Raw genomic sequence first — 13,254 nt, forward strand, 5'->3', positions numbered from 1 at the left:
AGTTAAAAACAAATACACAGCATTTAATGTAATATTTAATCGAATAAAGTCAATGTCAAGATAAGTTTCAGAACCATTACTAGGAACATGAGAAGGAATTTTGTCATTGTTGTCATCTGCTGTCCATCTAAGGTCTCCTGCAAACACGAGAGAGAGAAAAAAAGAAAAAGGCAGAAAGTAAGAAACTGAGCAAAAAAAAATTAAAATATAAATCTGTTCAAGTGGTTGAAAATTATGAAATCACATGAATGAAAATCTATTTTGTGCAGTATCTGACCATTAGGAGTTCCTTTGTGTTTAATGGCTCTTTGCTATTAATACTCATTGTTTGATCCAAAGATAAACTGAACACCTCCATTTAACAGGGGCTTTGGATCTCCACAGCTGCAGGTGCAAGGAAAAAAGAGCAGAGATAAAGAAAAAAGTAATGTTAAAAAAAAAAAAAAAAAAAAAAAATTGATGCCTTAAACACTGCTGCATTTTCAACCTGTTTAACACAAATAATAAGGCTTAAATTCTACACAGATTATTTTCATGTATCTTTTTTATGGATTATTAGTTGTTTCTATCCTTGTCACAAATAAAGTGCTTGTCTATAAGCAATCTTGAAATTTTTAAAAATTCTTACATTTTTGCTGTAACAGTACTAAGCATGGAATAAGGACATAAACAAGGTACAAAGACATGAAAAAAGAGAGAAATTAGTGTAACATATAGTAGACAAAAAAGGAGTATACTAAATAAGTTTTGCCTGCTAAGTTGCTACTAAGTTTTACAGTTTTGCCTTGTTTAATCAGTGAAAAGTGATTATATGTTGTTAGTCTAATCCCCAGAAATATTAGATTCAGTCCTGGGTGTCAGATCCTGTCAGAAAATGTCTGTTTTGTCCAGTATCTGAAAAACTAGTGAGCAGAGTTGTCCAATACCCAAAACCTATTAACAGCAAATCTTGTCTGGTACCCAGAACTGTATTAACAGTCTAACAGTATCGCCAAGAAGTTGACTGAGAAAACCAAAGAAAAGCAGAAGCAGGACAGGAAGTAATGATAATAAATTAATTAATTTAATAAATAAATACATTGTCATCTCACACTGACCACGGCACATAAATTTGGTAAATATTGGCCAAGAGTAATAAACCATTCATTAACCTTTAATTATAAAAATTTCCAAAAATGCTAATAACTTTTGATTGCATTAGGCTATAGTAATGAAACTGGTCTCAAAACATTCCTTGGGTCGCTTAGGAAATCTTAACTCCCTGTCTGCCATTTTGATTTATGTTAAAAATCTACTTTTTCGAACTCCTCCTCAACTGTTGGTCCGATTTTCACCAAAATTGAGTCAGATCATCTTCAGACTGTGCTGACAAAAAGTTATACATTTCAGGTCGATTAACAAAACCGTACAGCACCGTTACAAATTTTAGACATGGTGCCAAAATGAGTCTGAGGCTATATCTTTGTGAAGCTTTGACATAATGACAATAAACTTTGTGTCTGCCATTGTCACCTCACACAGAACACACCAAAATGATTTGAAAAGTGATAAGCCATTTAATCATATTACTAGAGTTTGAATTTATGATTTTTCAGCCATTTCAATTACAATCATCCTAAAATTGCTTTTATTACTCATTGTAACAGTTGGTCTGATGCTTCATGCCATGCTGATGTAACCCAGGTTACTAAGAGCCCTGTTAATGTAAAATAGAAAAGGGAATAAAACACCATAAGACTTGTGAATATGTAAATCAGCACTTTACTTTAATAACATTGTGAAGTAGAAAATGTATAAATGAAAAAAAGTAAATAATAAAAATAAAACTATTTTAGAAACTTCTTTTTTTTCTTCAAATAAGTGAAAATTGGTCCAATGAGGAGAGCGAAGAGTTAGCCCCGCCCTATGATGGAGCTGTGCGAGGGAGTACGAGCGAGAACGCGCGATGCGAGAGAGAGAAACATACAACAGCTGCGACACGGTCCTGAAAAAGGAAAAAACAGAATTAGAACACATAAATCAGCAGTTGTGTTAAGAAAAAAATTGTGAATTGAACATCAGTCGTTTAACACACGATTGATGGCTGACGCAAACTGTTATAGAGGAGAGAGAAACTCGCATGTTTTGCCTGTCTGAAACCTTCATAATTAGAAAAATTTGAATTCTCTTGGTGAGTAAAGTGATTAAATCCTCAATTATAGAGGTTGCTTTGTATAAATGTTCCGTAAATGTGTTTTACCCATCAAATGCTGTTGTATTATGTGCAGTAGTGCACATAAGATGTATAAAAGCTAATCCTCTGTTTAAAACGGGAGGAATATCGGGTGAATGTGTTAAATAACTAATGTTCAGGTTTAAAAGTTACTTTAAGCAGTTTACAAGTGTTATTTTGTGATGGTAATTCGGCCATGAGAGATGGCTGATTGTGACGCACATGTGATACGGGCAGATGAGGCCTAAGCGCGCCATTTGAAAAATGCTCTTAGCATGTCCATGCAAATTTCAATGTGTTAATGTTAAATGAGCATGGAGTTAAATATGTTGAAATGTTGTTTATTCGCAGATTAACTGCTGTAATGATGTATATCTTGAACGGAATGTCTAATTGTATTTTTTGGCCTTGTCTTTTGCAAGGTTGGGTTTTTTTTTCTGTCCTTCTATCTAATCTCCCCTCTATCTTCTATTTTCCATCATCTTTTGAGTCGGGTGCAGCCTATTTTCTGGAACCAGACGATCGTCGAAGACGACTTTGAACTTGAACTGTCCCTGCATTGCACTAAAAAGAGCCTGCGAGCAGGAACTGGCGAGCCATGCCCATATAAGGATCGAGCTACGTGAATCAAGAGAGTGGTAGGATTGTACACACCTTCCCTCGTTTTTTTTTTTTTTTTCGCCTGACTGACCTGTGTTGCTCAGAACTCAATTGCGGAAGACGGATCTCGTGTAAGCAGCACTGAACTGGAGCTAAAGTTTGGTGAAACCCTAATCCACATTGTGACTGTTATCGTGAGCATTAAGGTTGATCCATTGTTTTTCTTTTTATTTTATTTATTTTTTTTTTCTTCTCTCTATTTTTACTCATATTCCACTGTCTAATTATTTGGTTTTATCTTTACTTTTTGTTGTTGTTTTTTTCTGAAGAACAAGAGTTAAAAGGGTATTTTAAAGAGTCATTTGGAAGAATTGTATTCACAGTCAAAATTCAAAATTATTATCTATATCAAATAAGCCAATTAGAACACAAATTAAATAAATAGGTGAAATATATATTCTATATTATTTTATATATCTATATTCTATATTAGCAGAATGAGAGTCAGTTAACTTTATTAGGTTGAATCTAAATAGGTCAAAAATAAATAAATAGACAAACAATTAATAAAATATAAAAATAAATAAATAGAAATTTTAAATTATATAAGAGTTATAAGAAGAATACTTTTTATAACAGAATTTACTTATTTCATTCTTTTCATTTCTTTCCATTTTTGACTTTTTGTTGATTTTGATGATGTATTGAAACTCTGACTTACTATTATTATCATTATATATTCTTTACTTTTATTATTGCATTATTGCATTCACTTAATACACCTTACCTGTTTTCTAATGCAGCCAGTGTTGTTGTCATTTCCTTCTACCCTTTGTTGCTGACACAGTCTCTTGAGCGAATCTGATCTTCTGGTCGCTGGTCCAAAATTAGAAACAGTGTATTCCTTTTCCGCTCATTTCCGTTATTTACTGTTTGAGAGGGAGGGTCGCACTTGCGCCGCGACACGCGTTACACTTAACTCCTAATTTTGCCGCTTGAGTGCTTGGCCCCGTAATTGCTGCTTGCAGCTATGCTGTTGTCGTCATTGTTGTTTTTATTTATAAGTGGTCTTTATACTCTTTTAAGTAAAGTAGCAAGTTTACAATGGCAAGATATGATAGTTATAACACTATGGGAAATATAACCCATTGTAAGTTAAGTGGATGCATTGTGTTCATTGTGTATTATAAATCATCATACTCTTAAAAGCTATAACCACACCACAAATTTCACTCACCAAGGAACATGTGCTGTGGTGATGTGACAATAAAAGTGACTTGACTTGACTTGACTATTATAAATACGGGCTTCATAGAAAGTGAAATTGTTTTATTGGTGAGTATAAAACACTTTTCAAATCACAAATGCTGAATAATTCATGGAAATAGCAGATGCATGTACATTTCCATTACCAATTGGTGTAAAATGCATACATTACATTAATTTATCACTGATCTGTGAAACAATCACCAGATGGAGTGCCCTTGATAACCAAAAGAGGGCACTCCAACCCATACCTCTGTCACTTAGTCTTGGACTTCATTTCCCATAATCTTTTTCCGACTCAGCAGTGGTTGTTAGCCACTTGTGTCTCCTTAACCTGGACTCAGGGTTAACCCTGTGCTCACCCTATATTATCCTTGTTCATTTTGTCATTTATAAGTCTTGTATGTGTCTGCATTTCTATGCCTCGTTTTTCCTGTGTCTTGGTTCCTGGTTGTCTTTCCCTGTATGTCTCTGGATTACCCTTTGCCTGTGTTTGTGCCCTGTCGCTATTTTTTGGACTCCTTTTACTACCTTAGCCTGTTTTTGGACTTTGATTGTGGAATATCTCTTGAATAAATACTGTTTGGATCTTCAAGCTTTGTGTCTCTGAGCAGTTTTATGACAGTGTATACGAGTAGTCAATAAAGTAAATCAATAAAAGGGAGCAAACAAACAAACAAACAAACAAAAGCCAGTAGACTTTAATCACAGGCATTTGTAATAAGATGATAATAATAATAATAATAATAATAATAATAATAATAATAATAATAATAATAAATTAGCATTTGATTAAAGTTTTTTTTTTACAATGAGAACAGTAAAATTGTTGTCCTCCATTGTCATATGTATAATTTAGGTAATATATCAATATTTTTGAATATTATTGTATGTGATTGGATAACTGTTATGGATAACTGTACTGAATAATGACTGACAGAGAGCTCATGTCATATCAGTTTTTGCCATTGTCTCTCTCATCCAGTCCAGGTAGTTTTGCACTTTGGTGTAGTAACTTTTAAAGATTTTATTACCACATCTTTCAGGACGCCATGACACAATACCCCTCACTTCGTAGGGCTGCTCTTTAGTATACTCTATACAGTACGATGAAGGAAATGAACTTCAGCCTTTATATAGATTGTTCAAGTGACTCTTTTTGCAGGTTACATTGTTGCGCCAGTAGGTGGAGTTTTTCAGTCTTTATAATTTACTCAACAGATTCACTTTATGAGTGAATTACTGAACTGATTCATTCAAAAACACTGATCCATTCAGGAACTAAATGCTCACCAGTAGCCTGGTAGGATGCAGTAAATCCTGTGAGCGATTTAGGGTTTGATTTATAAATTAGAAAAAAGAGCTTACAGTTACCAGACACCACGATGGGCTTGTGACCTGTGTGAAAAATGTCTGTGGAATTCTGGCCACAAAACTTCCACATAACCTTCTTATCAGAAATAAGCTGAATGCAAAATAAAATTACATCAGACTGTATATTACTGTTGCTCAAATGACTGTGCAGTTCAAATGAGCTAAAAGCCTTTAACTTTGATTAGATTTTACAGTAATTTGAAGTGAGGAAACACTTCCCTGTTGAAAACAAAACACCATATGCTGATTAGGTATGTTTTGAAGCATGGTAGCTGGTTTGAGCTGGTTTAAGCTGGTCCTTAGTTGGTCATGAGCTGGTTATAAGCTGGTCCTGAGCTGAGCAACTATTAGTTGGTCATTGTTCGGTTTAGCTGATCCTTAGTTGGTCATGAGCTGGTTTAGCTGATCCTTAGTTGGTCCTGAGCTGGTTATAAGCTGGTCCTGAGCTGAGCAACTATAACCAATTAGGGTACAATGAGAGAATCATGGCAACAGTTTGGAGAGGGCTCAATATCCAGGTAATGAACGTTAGCTGGATCTGGTAGCCTTGCAGCACCTCCAGGTCCTATTGTTTCTGGATAAATGCTGTATATGGTTGAGGGTACTGTGTAGAAGACACGTCCCCAAACATGGCCAGCTCACACTCACACACCTTCACACGTATCCACAGCAGGCTGAATAGGGTTTTAGTAGAACAGAAATACAAACAGAGGTCAAAGTAGTTTAATCCCTTACAGGAGACATATTATGCCCCTTTTTACAATATTTTGAGTGGAAGCAGAAACACTCTGTTTTTCGGGCCTGTCTCTTTAAATGCAAATGAGCTGCTGCTCCCCGCCCCCTTTTCCAGAATAGAGCTGTGTCATTAGCGTCATTACAGATCGTACCTGCCAAAAACATCTGTTCTGGTTCTGATTATCATGTTTACCACGCTGAAATCATGCATTTTAAACCATATGAGTTTAAACTTCTGATATACGGTTGTCTGAGTGCACACATCCAAAGCACACGGACAGAAAGCGGCTGTCACAGCATGTGAGTACTAAACCAAGTTCTCATTCACACACAAGTTTACCTTAAAAGCACATGAGTTACAAAAACAGTCGGTTAACTTATGTCTGAGACGGTAAACAGCTGGGAAATAAATCGCTTGTTTATTTCAGACCTGTGTGGCAGCAGCAATATACAGTAAATAAATCAATAACGTTAAATCCACTGCTGTCTTGTCTCCTCTGAGGCTGGGAATCTAAATAGTGTTCTGTTCTCTTCTGTGCAGCCAAAGGCAGAACAGTTAGCATGTTGTGCTCAAACTTTTGCCGTGGCATTATAGCTGGTACACAGTTGTCACTTGCGAAAACACAATGAAGGTGCAACGGGTGTAAACCATAGACTGAATAAAAACATTGGACGTGACGTCACCCATAGATTCCTGAAGAGTGTTTTTGCAGCTCAAAGTGGGCGGAGCGGGCTGTCGCCATCTTGGCTGCACGTCACCGTGCATCCCTCCCAGATAATCAAAAAAGGGCAAAAAGGCGGGAGCTGGTTGTTGAAGCCATGCCCACCTAGCTTTATGGCAGTGTCAGCAGCGGCAATCCACCTGTCACTCAAATGACCACGCCCTTAATTATGCAGAACTTTAAGGGTTAATGTAATTTAAACGGAAGAGTTATAAAAACATTCACCCCCCTCACAGTTGTCATGAAGGGCAAAATTAGCTATATAGACCAAAATAATTTTTTGAACCAGGCTGTAAATGTTTTTTTCTGCTGTAAAGTTGGGCATTTTAACATGGGGAGTCTATGGGACTGACTCCCTTTTGCAGCCAGCCTCAAGCGGCCAGTCAATGAATTACAGGTTAAGTCACTTCCTTGTTGGCTTCAGAGAGAGAGCAGGAGGTTGCTGCTTGGTGTAAATTTACAGATTAAGGGGCGGGGATATTATAATGAGATCCCTTTGCCACCTCACCAAGGGAGCAAAATCTGACCCGCTCATTTTCTCAGACGCTTGCAGAAAAAGGCTTACCAAAACCTGATTATAGCACTTAAAACCTGGAAAAGTAAGATTTTCATGATATGTCACCTTTAAATAATTATACAAACATGTTCTGAGATTGTCATTATTCTCTATTGATGATTATTAAAATAATAATGAGGATTAACATGAATTCAGATATATTACATCTAAATCGAATATTACATCTAAAAAGAACTTACCAAGTTATTGTAACTTTTCCAGCCATAGCAGACACAGCTTTTTCACAAAAAGTATAAAGAAGTTAAAAGGTGTTTCCATAGTTTTTCTATGGTTATGCTTGCGTTGCCTCTCTAATGACAGAGCAAGGGTCTAACAGTCATGTTAAAAAACAGATTTGTTTGATTTGGCTGTGCTACAAAAACAGTGAAAGCATAATATATGTGATAGAGAGACTTTTAGGCCAAAGGGAAAAGTTAATGTCTGCAGACACAATTTTAGGCAATACTTCTATAGTGTAGGTCTAAATTGTGGTTTGTTTACAATATGTGCTACCCTTTTTATAAAAAAATAAATAAATAGAAATGGTCAGTGAGAGGTTAAATTTTTATTAGATTTATTTTTATTTTTTTATGTCTTACAGGGGACAAAATCATCTTGCACAGTGGATGTTAATTATTTGCCATTGTTTCTTCAATCCAGCCCAGGTAGTTCTCCACTTTAGTGTAGTAAGCTTTAGAAACATCACCACATCTTACAGGACCCCATGACACAATGCCTCTCACCTCGTAGCGCTGCTCTTTAGATCCATGACCCAACATGGGAAAGAACAGAGGACCCCCACTGTCACCTTGACAACTGTCAACATGTTCAACATCATCTCCAGCACAGAACATGTTTTTAGAGACGGGCATCTTCCCGAAAACACACTTTTCAGAAGCATATTCCCGAATATGCCCATAACGTAAAATTTCACTTGTTAAGCCCTCTTTAAACCCTCCAAAGCCTGATACTGTTCCCATTGTACCCTCCATTACAAATTCATGTGTTTTGTTTGGCAGACACACTGGCCTGATGTTTGGACCGAGAGGCACTCTAGCAGACATTTTGATCAGTGCAATGTCATTATCATAGTTTGTTTGATGCCCCCGTAAAGAAACCCTCTGATAATCTGGGTGAATTATAATCTTCTCAGCCTCCATAATGACTGGGTTTTGGTTCCGAGCTTCAGTTATTCCACCAAGCCAAGTCATGGTGGTGTTTTCAAGTCCATCTACCACATGAGCAGCTGTAAGAGCCCAGTAATCACTGATCAGAGATGCACCACCTCTGGTATGCATCTTATGGAGAAGCTGCCAAGGAATCTGTCCAGGCCTGGCTTGCATCCCACCAAAGACTCTGCCACCAAAACTGACTTCTGTGTTCATTCCACACTCTAAAAAAGAAAAAAAAAAGAAACATATGTGTCATGTAAAATAAAGTTAAATAATAATAGTGCAAATGCACAAAATAATAATAATAATAATAAAATCTCTCTTTATCTGTCTGCTTTTCAAGCCACAATTATTACCTGGATAACAAGGTGGAATAATATCATTGTTGTTGACTTCTGTCCATTTTCGTTCTACTGCACACCTGTATGTTACTACACAAAGAAAGAAAGGAAATTAGGTCATGATTTATCAATCGCAAAGAATAAAGGTGGGTTTTGTACAGTATCTGACCTTTGGCAGTATCCTTAAATCTGTAGTATGGCTCATTGCAGCGATACTCTATGACCGAAAGATATTCATTGTTTTCTCCACTGATAAACTGAAAGTCTCCATTCAACAGCTGCTTTGGAGCTCCACAGTCAATAACTGTAATGTGGATGATACATAGGAATGAAATGATGAATAGATACAATGTAGTCCAATGCAAAATCAGGTGATATGTATTTACTCACTCTTGCATTCTGGCAGTGTCAAATGCCATTTTCCATTACTCTGACATATGGACTTAAAACTCAAAATCTCCTTCTCTCCCTTTAAGAAGGCAAAGGTAAATGCTTTATGAAATCATCACCATATTTCCCCATCGAATCCCTATGTATAATCATTAATGCACTCTTAGGGGCTGTTCACACACACTTCATTTTTGTGTTCCATTTTCCATGGGTTTTCTATGTAAACATGCACTTTACTATTGCGCTCATGTATTGTATCTTTTGCAGCATCTCACACGTCACAGTATTTTTAACCACAATAAAACACTTCTTTGTGAATGGCCCCTTAAAGTTCTTGCTTTACTATCAGCATTATTGTAAACCTCACCATCATGAGCTTGTATCCTGGCATACAGCGCACATGAATGTAGTCTCTATACAAATACTGGGCAAAATTTGGTGTAATTGTTCCATTGCCGATAATGCCTGGATGTGGACACTGTACCCCTTTAAAAAAGATGTGAGAAAATTGGACTAATTAGCAACACAGATATTTGAGCATTTATAATATTAGTGTTCTGGTATCCACTGTTTTTCCAAAAAAATATATATATATATTTTTTTTTCTTTCTCACTCTGTGTGGTGTAATGTATGCTCCACCCCTGACTCTGTCCATATCTGTCAGTGTGATACTCCAGCTGGACAAAATTAGCACCCATGTTCAGAACTCCAGGGCTTTTTCCACCACAGTACTTTTCAGGCTTTTTTCCTGGGACAGACACCTGAGAAAGAATGAAAAGCAGAAGTGTAGAAATAAACCTAAAAGTGAACAAATATGAAGATATTTCATGAAGATATATAACATGTTTATGGAAAAGCATACTTGCAACCAATGGAAGAGGCATGTCTGTCCTTGATTGTAGACCTGTTCTATGTGGAAGTTCTGGCTGAAGTTGAGAGTGATCATGTAGCCTGGCTGCACAGAGATGGTGTAGATGCAGTCCAGATTGAGAGGAGACACGTCTGGGAACCCAGGACTCGAGATGGTCCCCTCTGATTCACTGTGCACCCCACCTCCACATTCCACTAACACAGAGAAGAAACACATACCACTTGCTAAAGGTTATCATTCTTTTGACCTGTATGTAAAATTAGATTATGGTTTATATCAGTGTTTTTTAGTATTATTTATACACTATGACAGTTTTTGTTAACATTTTTTGATATTTTGAATTAGCTTTTATTTTTATATTGTCAGTTTTCATTCTAGCTTTCTGTGATTATGTAGAATATTCTTGTTGTAATTTTGCTGTGCTTCTGACATTTTGTTTGTTTACTATTATTTTTCATTCAATATTTATAGCTTATCTTATTTCAGCTTTATTTCAGTTAATACAAATGTTTTTAATACAGTAGTTGTCGTTTTAGTTAATGATAACCCTGGTTTGTTGTTTATATATTACATTAATCATTTCACTATATTGTTTTCTTTATGCTATTATTTTGATGACCATTAATTAGAATGCAATGATTAAATGCAATTAAAATTGTAAATATAAATTGCAAATAAACTATTAAAAATCACAATTTAAAAAATGTTTAAGCATTTGGAAAATTCCAGAAACATGGTAAAATATCTTTTAGAAAATTAAAATTGTGTTTAGAACCACTAACGTCCATAGTCAAATAAACAATGTGCTGGAAACGTAAACATCACAGCACCTGGGGTTTTATTAATGAACACACTCACAGACACATGTGCGTTGGTCAGGCCGTAACATGTAACCATGGTGACAGGCACACAGGTAGGAGCCAAGGGTGTTGAGGCATATCTGTGAACATGGTGCGTTTTCCACACTTGAAGAGGAACACTCATCTATGTCTAAGGGAACAGGTATAGAAGCATTAAATGATGCACACAAAAAGTTACAGCGTTACTACAGCACCAAATTATTTGATAATGTTTAATTAAAGAACATCATATGACACAAGCAACAGTACTGTTGCTCCATTATTCAGCATAATATTTGTGTCTCGGTCAAATATTTCCCTATCCTAACAAACCATACATCAATGGAAAGCTTATTTATCCAGCTTTCAGATGATGTATAAATCTCAATTTTGAAAAATTGACCCTTATGACTGGTTTTGTAGCCCAGGGTCACATATTGCTTTGATACAACAAGAAATAAGAAATAAATATTTACCAAATTTCACAAACAATATTTTAGACCAGTTAGTGTGTCTATTTTTGTTGTGGCAATGAAAATAGTTTTAAACAAAGCCAACGATGAATCCACCATTCCGTGTCACAGAGCAAAACACCATTGTTGAATCAGTGTTTTTAAACAAAAAGGCTGAGCGAATGATTCAATGACTTACTTATAAAGACAGACAGTCACTTGTCTGCACCAACTATGGTGTATCATTGTATACTGTAGATAGTAACCTTTTCTATCCAAAGTTGTGAATTTATCTTATTAAATTTAACTTACAGAAAATTGCAATATTGCATTAAAGAACTGAGACTATAACACATTTTCCATCCCACGTGTCCAAGAGAAGAAAACTGTCATTTCCTGTGAAATGGGCACAAAAAAATTAATAAATTGGCACCTTTTATTTATTCGGGTTTGTGCATATCTTCTTATTGAATTTTTTTTTTTTTTTAAAGTCATAACTGCATGCCTTAGCATTTCTATTCGCCCTTTTCCACCCTCTGTATCCCAAAATTTTCATTAAAATTTGTGGATGTAAAAACAGCTATAATCAACTATATAATATAATACAATATTAATCAATATTGCAAAGTACTTCAAATATGTATACTACTCACCAACAGCCTGATAGAATGCGGTGAATCCGATGTGTAACTCGTGATTTGAGACATCTGTCAGAAAAACCAGCTGCAGACGGTTATGTGGAGCCAAGATGGGCTTGTCACCCGGGTGAAACCTGTCTGTGGAATTCTGGCCACAAAACTTCCCTAGAACCTTATTATCAGACACAACCTGCACATAAAAAAAATGTGCTGATGTATCAGAAACTAAATAGGCTTTGATTAATAAATGTCTTATAAAGCCAAATGTAGTCACAATGACATTTTAAACCTTATTTATAATGCATGGAGTATGACTTTCTTTGGAGTTGTTTCCCCACAACACAAAATACATCACAGTAGATTGAGCAAACTCAAAGGTCACAACACTCATTGTGTTGTTTATATGAAGACATCCACATGATACTGAAGTTCTAAGTTGAAGCGTCACTAACCGAGACCGAATCGTAATAACAGTCTGGAGAAGGCTCAATGTCCAGGTGATTGAACGTTAGCTGGATCTGGTAGCCTTGCGGCACCTCCAGGTCCCATTGTTCCTGGAAATTTGCTGGATATGGTTGAGGGTACTGTGGAGAAGATACCTCCCCAAACATGGCCGGCTCACACTCACACAGATTCACACATGCCCACAGCAGGCTGAATCAGTGGTTCATTAGAAAAAAGAAAAAGATCATAATCAGTCGTGTTGCTGGAATAATTTAGTTAACAGACTAAACACACATGTGATGTTATGAGATTCTTATAAAATGTTGACATCCACCAATGATTGTTATTAAATTAATCACACAATTTAAATTCTGTTTTGCAATATATGCAAATATGAAGAATAAAATCTAAAAACAACTTACCAAATTATTACATGTATTCCATCCATAACAATATGCAGATGTCAGTAGCCGTTTGACTAAACTGTTAATGCAGTCATAAAGTTTTTTTGTGATGAAGTGCATGTGGTGAACAATCACATACGAGAGAACAAGAGTCTAAAAGTCATCAAAAAAAGGTAAACTTGTTTGATTTGGCTATGACAGAAGAAAGAGAGAGAGAGATGTGAGTACTTTTCTCGT

At 35.9% G+C, this 13,254-nt stretch overlaps 1 protein-coding gene across 1 annotated transcript; it reads right to left on the bottom strand.

Moving 5' to 3' along the window:
- Positions 1-8,015: 8,015 nt before the first annotated feature.
- Positions 8,016-13,242, bottom strand: LOC109104862 (complement C1r-A subcomponent). The gene is made up of 11 exons (XM_042772751.1): positions 13,036-13,242; positions 12,622-12,823; positions 12,185-12,359; positions 11,099-11,230; positions 10,232-10,434; positions 9,983-10,130; positions 9,736-9,854; positions 9,369-9,447; positions 9,148-9,282; positions 8,994-9,068; positions 8,016-8,858 (listed from the first exon to the last, which is right to left on the bottom strand). Exons 1-11 carry the CDS (start codon positions 13,059-13,061, stop codon positions 8,095-8,097), a joined length of 2,058 nt encoding a protein of 685 aa, XP_042628685.1. The 5' UTR covers positions 13,062-13,242; the 3' UTR covers positions 8,016-8,094.
- Positions 13,243-13,254: the final 12 nt, after the last annotated feature.

Source organism: Cyprinus carpio, chromosome A16 (assembly GCF_018340385.1).
Source record: "Cyprinus carpio isolate SPL01 chromosome A16, ASM1834038v1, whole genome shotgun sequence".
In the NCBI taxonomy this organism is placed as follows: Eukaryota; Metazoa; Chordata; class Actinopteri; order Cypriniformes; family Cyprinidae; genus Cyprinus; species Cyprinus carpio.